Genomic DNA, 12,301 nt, shown 5'->3' with positions numbered 1-12,301 from the left:
TCCTCTACTGTCATGCAAGATGAAGACAAAGAACATAGTAGATAATGCATACATGATAAAGTTAGTGTTTACTGGTGAAGTAAATGAGAGCAAGCAGGATGTCTGCAAGCCTCACCCCACCATGCGCCTGGTGACAAGTTACCACACGCATTACTCTGCTCCACTTCGCACAGCCAGCTGTCATGCTGTATTGCATAAGTACAATAAATCCTTCATAAGTCGAACTATATGGGGCTCTTGGGTAGTTCAACTTACCGGATTTTCCGACTAACCAGAAATAATTGGGAAAAAATGAACTACATTACCCCCACAATAGCCACAAATTATATGCGACTACATGTTTATTATCACTAAACTAAAGAAGCACTTATAAAGCAATAAAAATAAACAATAAAAACATTTTGGTGCATGTTATAAGATAGACTAGGATAGGAGGTTGCATAGCCTAGTCTAGGTTGGATTAGACTAGACAGATAGAGTTGGGGAAGTACTGTACTGCAGGTGAATCTGAACACAAACCAACAGTGTAGGCTATTATTATGTATAATGCAAAAGAAATATTCAACAGAAAACAATTCAGTGCATTTCATCTCTTAAAATGGTGGACGTCAGTGGGAAGGGCTATCGTAGGTTAGGCAGCTTGTGTTGGAGACTGAGGTGGAGCAGCACAACAATCACTTAATTATGTAAAGTTTTGCACTTATTTAGTTCACATTACAATCAATTAAACTAAAATGTAACACTTGGAATGAAACAGTCCAAATAGGTGACAGTGCAAGAGCAGTGCACACCTCACCCGATGACGGTCAGAGGCAGACTGACTCTATTTACCTGTGGCCGGCAACCAGCCCCGAGTGTCAGGAGCAACATTGCCGGGTGTATTTTCCCATAATATTCCCACAAAACTCCCACAAAAGATAAAATATCCACAAAAGTTAACACATGGGGACAAATTCCCACAAATTTAATGGCTGAAATGTCCTCCCACAAAAGTTTCTGTGATTGGCCAAGTCTCCCACAAATTTGTGGGAAATTTCCACAAAGTGGCAAGGCTCGGTCTGAGTTCAAATTACTGGAAATTCCGCCTTCTGCTGGGTCAATTTATCGAGGTTTTACTGTAACACCTCTTACCTTCATGCTTCATTCATTTTCATCTATTTAGAGTCGAGTCATCTAATCTGCAGCAATATGGTTCCAGACCACTGCCATGCTTTAGAAATTCTGTGGTTTATAAATAACATAACTTATGGGCAAAATTACTTGTGGTTCTAGCCTCTCTGCCAAGCTGCCATATATCACCCTAACTACACCCAACTAGTCACCAGCGAACACTAGCACACACTCAAATAATTATTCAATGAATGTATTACTGGGAATAAAGAATATTAACCCTCCCTGTACCCACAATGTACGATGCACGTCACAACTTTTTTATCACGCTCGGTCCCCACGACGTGCATCGTACGTTTTGCAATTGAAAGGCACGTCATTTGCACATTTTTCAAGTTTCACGGGAGATTTTTGGTAGGCACATGTGGGAGACCTTCCTCTACCCCCAGCCAGGTGGCGACACTGCCTGACCCTGTGTAACCCCCCTCCCCCCCACATGCCATTTTCTCAGCAACTCATTTGTTAGCAGTGACCTGGCCAGTAAGGACATGCAGCACCATGGTCTCTCCGAAGACAAAATTCAAGGCGAAAGTGATTCCCAATGTGGAGGACAAAGAGTATGTGGCACCAGAGTTAGTAATGACCAGAAGTGATGAGGAAGTAACATCACCAAGGTAGGCGCGGTATGTTGATGTGTTTGGTGAGTGAACAACGCTTATATCACCTACATTATTGTGTGAAAACCAATATACTCTTGTACTACATATAAATTCGTACCAAATAAATAAATATTTACCTATTCTGAGTGGTTTTTGGTAAGTTTCCCTCCCATAGAAAGCGTCTTTTATGGAGAGCGGCTTCACAGAAAGCGGTACCAGGTGAGGGGTCTCTCACTTGTTCAGGGCATTTTTTTAACCTCAGGTGAGCGCTTTCTCTCTGAATTTTCGATGTTTCTCATACAAAGCGGAGGTTTGAGCCAAAAAAAGTAAAAAATCTGTTGAGTTTTGGGGGTGGATTTTGTAATAAATTAGTCGGTATGGGGCAGGTTAAACATTAAATACACAATATTAAAGGGTCTTACCTGACTCTGACTGACAACAATGCTTAAGTGGAAAGGGTGGGGGTGAGAGTTCCGAGGCTAGATGCAAACTAAGGCCTCTCAGCATGAGGCAAATGTGGTGGTGCTTCATGGTGCCATTGCCTCGGCCCCGCTTCTTCCTCCTCAGCCTCCCTAATAAAGTCCGTTGCAGAGATAACTGAAGTGGTGTCATCATCGTTCTCAGTTGTCTCCATGTTGTCAGGTAAGAGCGAGGGGCCAGGCTGTGGCTCAGGTTGCACTACCCAGCCAAAGTAGGTGATCAGCTCCTGGTGATGCTTGTTAACACAACTGTCATGCATTTCCTTGTAAAACACCACCGCTTTTTCCATACAGGCCACAAACTCATTACGCCTCTCTTCATTTCTCTCAAAGGCTAGCACTTTTTCCTCAAGAATGTCCACATCCACTAACACATCACTCAGGTCCTTCATGGAAGGCTTGTACCTCTCCACCACACACCCTCCACCTGCCTGACGCTCATTTTTTTTCAAATAAACAATGAAGGGAAGTAGAGCGTGCACTTGTTACCAGTGAAGGGTTATGATTGGGTTTCATTGCTTGTCATGCTTGCCCGTGAATGGCTGATGGCCGCAACCTGCGGCACAGACGCACACCATGGAAATCTCAAAGGAAATGCATCACTTTGGCGCAGAAAGTCAGCGCTTTAAGAATATAACCATGGTTTCTGCCACTTCTGGTTCTGAACAGGAACCATGCCATGGATTAGAAAACCGTGGCTTACAAACACGCGTTTTATACGACTTGACTGTATCTACTGTATGTATAGGCTTCTTCCCTGATACTTTATTTTTCCAAAAATATGCCATCCTACACATGTGTATACTAGATAACCTGCTCACTCATAAGGAGTTACCACTTTCCTACTACATAAAAGAAAATATGGGAAGGTGGAGGTTTTCAGAGACTGGATGTTCAGATTTGGGAGGCTATACTGTAATCTCCCATTCATCCAATGCTGCACTACCTGACCCCTGTCATTATACAATAAGGCAAAAATCTGGCTGAAACAAGGCAATACAGTGATCCATCGATTATCTGACCTAATACAGCCACTGGTATGTTCAGATACCGATGATGTCCAGATACAGAACAATACCCATGCCATTCACACCCTACCTATGTACAGTACCCCTCCTAATTTTAGCAGTGTTCTTCAGTCTTTTAGTTATTTAGGCAGTGTTCTTCAGTCTTTTAGTTATTTAGGCAGTGTTCTTCAGCCTTTGTTATTTAGACATCAAACGCCACACAGGAATTTCTGATATAATGCTAGACAATCAGAAAACAATGCATAAACAAAAAAATCCACACAAAAAAAAAATGATGATGATGGTTGCAAAAAGAATTTTAATAGCTACAGTCCTGTACTGTACTTACCACCCAGTGAATGGCAGACAGTGGTTGTAACCCACCAGCCTGTACAGTAATCCCGTATGGTCTAGTGGCTAACGTAATCACTTAACAAGTGCCGGAAAACTTCTCCTCCTCTAACTGTTGGTTCTGAACAATGAGTGGATATGTGTGGTACCCGCCACTAAACACTGTGTTGCCATGTCTCTACCAGCCAGCCAGGATACTCTGACCATTCGGTACGGAGGCGGACATCCATTTTTGCTCAGATGGTGGATTGAAACCAATTACCAGTGCAACGCTGGAGAGGCCAGCCAGGCAACTTTGACCAATCAGTAGGGAAGCGGACAGCCATTTTTGCTCAGCTGCTAGGTTAGGTTCTACTACCAGCAAGTGGGTCAAGAGGCTGGCTGGGCGACTCTGGCCATTCGATAGGAAGGCGGATGGACATTTTTGCTCAGATGGTGGGTTACATTCTATTATCACCGCACAGCTTGACAGACCATCCAGGCAACTTTGACCGTTCAGTGAGGAGACGAGTAGCTATTTTTGTTCAGCTGCTGAGTCAGGGTCTATTACCAGCACGTGGTTTGAGAGGCCGGTCAGGTGACTGACCGTTTGGTAAGGAGACAGACGGCCATTTTTACTCACATGGTGGCTTAGGTTCTATTATCTGTGCACGGCTCGAGAGGTTGGCCATGCGACTTTGACCATTCGGTGAGGAGGCAGATGGCACCCACCAACATATTAAACTACAGCTACTCCTACAACAGAATACCTAACATCTGGAAGCATGGTACTGTCATCACTATCCCCATACCCAACAAAGACCCCATGTTACCTTCATCATATCGCCCCATCACACTCCTCTGCACCCTATCCAGTGACTGAACAACTGATGTTACAATTACTAACCTCACATCTCCCCTAGCCCCATCACAACATGGTTTTAGGTTGCTACACTTCACAACACTCTTCTTAAAGACTTTACACAGAGCTTTTGATGGTATCAATTCAGCAAGGCCACCACAAAGAACACTCCTAGTTACACAAGACATTAGCAAAGCTTTTGATGCAATCTCCTGCCACAACCTCACAAACAAAATATTTAACACAAATATGCACAATAACACAAAAAGATGGATGGCAAACTATTTAGCAGGCAGATGTGCACAGGTAACGTTTGTCAGTTAATCGTCAAACATCAGAAACTTCACAAACAGCATCCATCAAGGATCTGTTTTGTCCCCTACACTCATTAACCTATACATGCACGACATACCCACAATCCACAAATACACACAACTTCCTATGCAGACGACATAACACTTACACGTACACACCTAAATACAAACAGAGCCGCAAACATCATTCAACCTTATCTCAACACACTACACAAATGGTTCACAACAAAGAGACTCACAAAAGCCCCAGCCAAATCTACAGTGACCCTTCTCACAAAATGGACAGCAAAGCATAGTGAAATTTCACACCTCACCATAAACAACACTCCCCTACCACACACACATACAACCTAAATCCTTGCTGTAACATACAATACATCAAAGTCATTTAAACAACACATCACAAACATTAAAAATAAATTAACATCATGACTCAACACTCTAAGGTCTCTTGCCCATACAACATTCGGACACAACAAAGAAACCACCACCACAGTATACAAACAATATATACGTTCTGTGATGAACTATGCAAGCCCTGTTTGGGCTTCTAACCTCGCTGAAACACACTACAACACCTTACAAACCATACAGAACTAGGCCCTAAAAATAATCACAGGCTTCACAGCTACTACACCTACAAACCACCTTCACTATCTATCCATTGCCAGATGCCTTAATCCCTTATAGGGTGGCCACAAACAAACTGCATCCATGTTACCCTGTCCCCCGCCATTTCACTGCCCAGCTCCCAGCTCACACCCTCTCTAATATACCTCTCCACTCCATCCCTCCATCTCATCCTTGGCCTCCTCCTGCCTTTCCTCCCCTCCACCTCACTCACATACACTCTCCTCGACAGTCTCTCTCTCCATCCTCTCCAAATGGCCAAACCACCTAAATGTGTTTCTCCCAATGCTTCTTATAACATCAACATCCACACCACAACACTCCTTTGCTTCCTCATTTGTCAGTCTGTCTCTCCATATGACTCCACATGCTTCTCTCAGGTAACTCATTTCCACTGCTCTCACTCTTGACTTCAGTACCTCCAACAAGGTCCAAGCTTCACTTCCATAAGTTAGAGTTGGCATCACAATATTGTCATGTAGAAACTTTTTTCACTTCTGTTTTCACTTTCCCTGTTTCTTATCAATGCTTTCAAGGAACCAGCAACCGTTCTTCCTTGTCGTACCCTTTCAAGCACTTCACCCTCTAAACTTCCATCCTTACTCATCACACTATCCTTACTCTTCACACTACCCTTGTACCCTTTCAAGCACTTCACCCTCTAAACTTCCATCCTTACTCATCACACTATCCTTACTCTTCACACTACCCAAGTACAGTATTTAAACGCACTCACATTTTCCATTTCCTCTTCATCCAACCTCACTGTACATTTACTGACCTCACTTCTCTCAAAGACCAAAACTTTACTCTTCCTTACATTCACCTTTAGATTCCATTTCTTACACACTCTCCCAAACTCATCCGCCAAGCTTTGCAGCTCCCCTTCATCTTCACTTAACAACACAGTATCATCTGCAAACAATAGTACAGGCAGAGTCCAAACACTGCCTTCTCTCATTAGGGTGGCCCCAACATCCACTGCCCTACCTTGTATCTCTTTTATAATCCCATCCATATACAGACTGAACAACCATGGAGACATGACACATCCCTGTTTCAATCCAACCTTCAAATGGAAAAATTAATTCAGTTCACTATCCACATGCACTGCAGCCTTAGCACCCTCATATGTACTCTTCATGGCATTCAACAACTTTCCATCTACACAATATATTCTTAATACTTTCCACAATCCTTGTCTATTCACCCTGTCATATGCTTCCTAAAAATCCATGACGGCCACATACAACTTCGTTCCCTTCTCTAGAAACTTTTCCACTAAAGATCTATGAATGAATATCTGATCTACACAACCTCTTCCCTTCCTAAAACCTCCTTGATCTTCTCCAACTAATTCCTCTGCTATTTCCCTGACTCTGTCAATAAGTATCCTACCATATATTTTTCCTATTACACTATGAAGACAAATGCCCCTATGATTACCACACACTTCTTTTTCCCCTTTCCCTTTGTACAGGGGCATAATTATACCTGACTTCCAATCCTTTGGGACTCTACCTTCCTCCTAGGCCAATCTCCACATCTTCCACATCCATTCTACTGCTATCACTGTCCCATGCTTCTGCATTTGCATTTCACCACACACTCCATCAATTCCTGGGGCTTTCCCCATTTTGACTTTCTTCATTGCTTCCACAACTTCCATCCTACTAATTTCTTCCTCTCTTTTCACATTTCTCCATCTCCCAGCCATTTATATTCACATTACTTTCATTCTCTATGTCCAATTGTTGAACTACCTTCACCAAGAAACCAAAGTTCTCAAAGTCAAGGATGAAAGAAACTCAAATGCTTCCCGCAGCCTCCGCAAACCCACAACATCCACTACATTACAAGGCAGAACATCCACACACACCAAGGAACATCAAAACAACACCCAGCACACAATATCATACACACATACTGTCATTTCTCCCCCTCACCCACCTCAAACCAGCTCCGAAAAGCATATCCATGCTCAAATCACTAGCTGTTCCATTCAGTCACTTAAAGACAACACACAGCTGCATGCACGGTCTCCTAATATCCAACCTTCTGAATTCTACCTCCCTTGTGAGAACAGGATCCACCTGGCCAGGCTGTAATGTGAGCATCATCCAGCCCTCTTGAGTTATCACAAGAGGCTGGATGACTCCATCGCTGATGCCTGTCCAGGATGCAAAGCAGCACCCCATACTATTAAGCACATTATGGAAGACTGCATCACACACAATCGCCTGAGCCAACAACACAACATACACTACTTGAGAGCTCAGTGGGAAAGCCCGGTCTCAGCCGTGGCCTTCCTTTGGGACTCGGGGCTGTTCGGCCAGACTGCCTCGAGAACAACTACTGCTACTACTACTACTAGGCTGCACTGTTCTGTAATGAATATATAAATGTGGCTATCGGAAAATCCGTATTGACTAGCATCCCAGGCATGTAACCCCCGCTGATAATGAAGGAGACCTGTAAAGTGATTTACGGGGGGTTATATCCCTTGCAGAGGAGTTGGGGGGGGGGGGAGAGTATGACCTTACCCAAAAAATGTATTAACTGACAGGGCCTTGGCTGAATTATGATAGATAAAGGGGTTATTATTGTACATCTAGACAAGATACAAGATTACGGTTATAAAAGTGTGCTTAAGTTCACTATAATTTCTCAGTTCATCAGTACAGTCAAATATATAAATTCTACAAATATTCACTCTCATAATCATAAACCTGAAACAAAAAAGACAAATACACAAGAATTCTATCAGAAAATGTCCAGAGAGATGGGACACACCCCTGTCCATACAACACTCAAAGCTCCAAAATCCTGGCTTTAACTCACAAGCAGTAGCATTTGGACAATTTATTTTTCATTCACTGCTTTCTAAGAGTTCTGCTCTATATTATGGCATGGAATGGCTTAGTTAATCTGCCTTTACTTTACTGAGAGACTACAGCCACTCAACATATCCATAACTCACGAGACTGAAATGGACACCTTGCAAACTTCATGTTCTCAAAATATGATTTTGGCTAGTTCACCCACCCTTCTTTTCTAACTGCCTAATTTAAACTGATACAATTACTGGTAGTCATTCTGCCAACTCTCATAATAAAAAAGAAAGATAACTTGAGTTATAAGCTTCACTGTACACACTTCATAAATTCCTTAGCTTCCACAACTTCCATACTTTCACTTCTTTTGCATAGATTACCATATCTATTAACCTTCCTACTGGTCTACTATGACCTCTCCCAACCTGAAACTCTCTCAAGAAAGGAGGTGAAAACTAATATTATCACAAATGCACTTTTGTTTTTTGTTTTTAAGATTCAACAGAAATCAAGGATTACAAAATGGCAAATCACTGAGCACTGGAAAAGTGAAGAACATGTTAATCATAAGTTGAGGGTTTACTGAATACTCAAATTTCAGCATGACCTCCTCCATCTGATACCTATATTTCTAACCACTGATTAAATAAAGTATGTTTTTTTGACTCGCTAAAAAAGACACCAGACTTCTGGAAGCTGTAGCCGGAAAACTATAGCACTATACCTCATACCTATTAATCTGGCCAGGCATGTATGGCAACACTGTACCTGCCGAGATTCTGATTGGCTGGAGGTGTTTGTTCGATTTCGTTATTGTTTAAACCGATACTCTCTTTATTATCAGATGTGATACTGAGTTTGTCGACAGTACAATCCTCAAAAGCAATAAGAAATCCGTTATATACTTAACAACAATGAAATATTCGTAGGAAGATAGAAATGTGAGTCAACAAAGTATTATAATAGTCCAAGTCAAGGTCAGCATTCGAACAATTCCTTTATATCTCCGACACTCCATAATATAACAGAAAATTAACCCGCCCCATCCCGTCGACGTATGGGTACGTTGCAACGATTTGCATTTGCCAGTCCCGGCGACGTACCAGTACGTCGTGCAATTGCAAGGTCCCTAATTTGCACAATTTTCAATTTTCTCACGTGATTTTTCATATGTATACACGGGACACCTTCCTCTATTCCTCTACAAGATGCCAAGCAGGGACAATGCCTTACACTGCATAACCTCCCCCCTCCCCCCCTCATGCCATTGTCTTGGCAAAGGACCTGTTACCAGTGACCTGCCTAGTAAAGATATTCAGGGCCAGAGTGATTCCCCAATCGATGACAATGTGGAGGACAATGTTTACATAGCATTAGAAGAAGAAACAGCCAGAAATAATGATCAGGTAATGTGGCAAAAAAGGTCAGGTATGGTGATTAGTTAGTGAGTGAAACAATGCTTATAATGCCTTTATTACTGCTTGAAAACCAATATACTCACATACTACATATACATTCGTATCAAGTAAATAAATGAATACCGTTTATGAGTGGATAAAATAGTTACCCTCCCATAGAACTCGTTTTCTTTGGTGCCAGCATGTTAGAAAACCCACTCAGGTAAGGAGGAACTCCTACCTGGATTGGGCACTTTAAACCTCAGGTGAGCGATTTCTCTATGAATTTTCGATGTTTCTCACCAAAAGCGAAGGTTTTAGCCAAAAAAAAAAAAAAATCGAAAATACCTCGGGACTGGGGGATGTCGGAGGTGCAGAAAACCTCGGGACGTGACGGGTTAAGGAAACCTGCTTAATCTAAGCGTTGGTACATCACACATTTTAAATTTTAAGATCAGTCCGCACCCTTAAATCGTGCCACAATTCTGAATACTTAAAAATTCTAATGAAAAGACAAGTTCTGCGGGGAGGGAGGTTTGAAAAAATTACGAAAATCAAAGTAGGCTAAAGGAAAATTATTTCATTATATCTCCTCCATTATCACAGTACGGACTGATCTTAAAATTTAAATGTGTTATATCAACGCTTAGATTAAGCAGGTTCCCTTAATATTGTTATATTATGGAGTGTCGGAGCTTTAAAGGAATTGTTCGAATGCTGACCTTGACTTGGACTGTTATAATACTTTGTTGACTCATATTTCTATCTTCCTATGAATATTTCATTGTTGTTAAGTATATAACGGATTTCTTATTGCTTTGATGACTGTACTGTCGACAAACTCAGTATCACATCTGATAATAAAGAGAGTATCGGTTTAAACAATAACGAAATCGAACAAACACCTCCAGCCAATCAGAATCTCGGAAGGTACAGTGTTGCCATACATGCCTGGCCAGATTAATTGGTATGAGGTATAACTGCACTAAAAAAATTATGAACAAAACCCATCATATTCTCTGCAAGCCAGTATGACCAACTTTTACTAGAGATTATTTATTTGTTTTATTCATATTCTGTATAGTGCAATATAGCTGATTTCTCTATTCCATAGTTTACATGTAAAGAGCCTCCGTTTAAATACTCTAATACTAATACAAGTACTTGTTGCCAGTATTCACCTGTCTCTCAACTCAGTGCTACTATTATTATCCAACCTATCTATCTATTGCCAGACACCTCAATCCTGTAAGAGGTGGCCACAAACAAATCGCCTCCGTGTCACCCTGTCCAATGCCACTTCACTGGCTTGCTCCCAGCTCACACCCTCATCTCTCATGTGCTTCTCCGCTCCACCCCTCCATCTCACCCTCAGCCTCTCCCTCCCTCTCCGCCCCCCCACCTCACTTGCATATACTCTCCTCGTTAGACTCTCGCTCTCCATCCTCTCCACATGGCCAAACCACCTCAATGTACTTCTCCTAATGCTTTCTATCACATCCACATCCACACTGCCATCCTCCTTCACTTTCTCATTTGTCAGCTCTCCATGTAACCCCACGAGCTCCTCTCGAATAACTCATTATTCAATCACTTTCCACAATCCTTTTAGTTCAGGGATAAAACACTTACCTGCACCACGCTGGATATTAGCAGTGGCAGCACAACAAAAGGGAAGCGCATAAGGTTGAACAAGGACAGTGACACAAATGCCTTATTTGCATCTAAGACATTGTCAGGTGAGACATTGACGTACGTAGCAAAGGTGGCCAGCGACACCTGAACAGGATAATACTGAATTAAACACACAGGCATGTATAGACAATGAAAATTAAATTTATGAATCAATGATCATTCAAGAGGACACCTACAGTATAAATAGGGTATGAACAACTGACTGTTACATGAAAACTGACCATAAAGGGAGTGCAGTTCCAGATGAAGTTTATGCTTGCATACATGTATGCAGATTGTTGCATCACATGAATCTCTTCCCCTCGTACTCCATTCACTTGAGCTTCAAATGCGTGCTCCCAGGCATAAAGCTTCAGAACCTGTTAATATATAGTATACTAAATACATTTGCAGGGCATAATTGTTACTTCATACAACCAGTACCAGCACTCCTCCATTAACAAAATTTTTGCACTGTTAAGACTTGTGAAACAGACCCAGCAATCAGAGGGCTGAAACAGAGAATGAATGAGTCTCTGACCTATTTCACAGGGCATATGGCTAGCAGCTCCTCCTCTATCATGCTTTCTCTTTCTTTGCCTACTGGATCCTACCTCACCCTATCCTTAGAGGGAAAAAGGGTCAGGAAGATTGTTAATAATTACTAATTAAGCAACAAGTAGCAGTAGCAGCACCAGCATCCACAGCCACAGCTGCAGCAGGGAGAGGTGTCAATCTTTCTCAGAGTTATATATACAGGTCAACTCTGGAAATGTCTCCCTCTGTCTGTATTTCCTGCTTCCTATAATCTCCAGTCTTTCAAACACAGTGTGTCCAGGCATCTCAAAATGAATGGATCTTGAATTTGGCTCTCTCTTGTATTTTGTTTTTCTCTTGGAAGGAACAGTTTTGCGGGCTCATTGCCTTTGGTTCCTTCTTCCTCACATAAATATATATATATATATATATATATATATATATATATACACACACAGTAATCCCCAT

At 41.9% G+C, this 12,301-nt stretch overlaps 1 protein-coding gene across 1 annotated transcript in view; it reads right to left on the bottom strand.

Annotated features, from left to right (window-relative positions):
* LOC145400296 (multidrug resistance-associated protein 1-like) overlaps window positions 1–12,301 on the bottom strand; it is a 164,936-nt gene that overhangs the window by 88,131 nt on the left and 64,504 nt on the right. The window contains exons 11-12 of the mRNA XM_080272854.1: window positions 11,539–11,676; window positions 11,255–11,401 (exon numbers count right to left, since the gene is read on the bottom strand). Of these exons, the coding sequence (XP_080128980.1) occupies window positions 11,255–11,401; window positions 11,539–11,676 (285 nt within the window). The remainder of the gene's footprint in view (window positions 1–11,254; window positions 11,402–11,538; window positions 11,677–12,301) is intronic.

Source organism: Coenobita brevimanus, chromosome 51 (genome assembly GCF_032717465.1).
Source record: "Coenobita brevimanus isolate Jiangsu-jjx chromosome 51, ASM3271746v2, whole genome shotgun sequence".
Taxonomy (NCBI): Eukaryota; Metazoa; Arthropoda; class Malacostraca; order Decapoda; family Coenobitidae; genus Coenobita; species Coenobita brevimanus.
The sequence above is the reverse complement of the archived record's forward strand: the minus strand, read 5'-3'. Positions and strand labels throughout refer to the sequence as shown.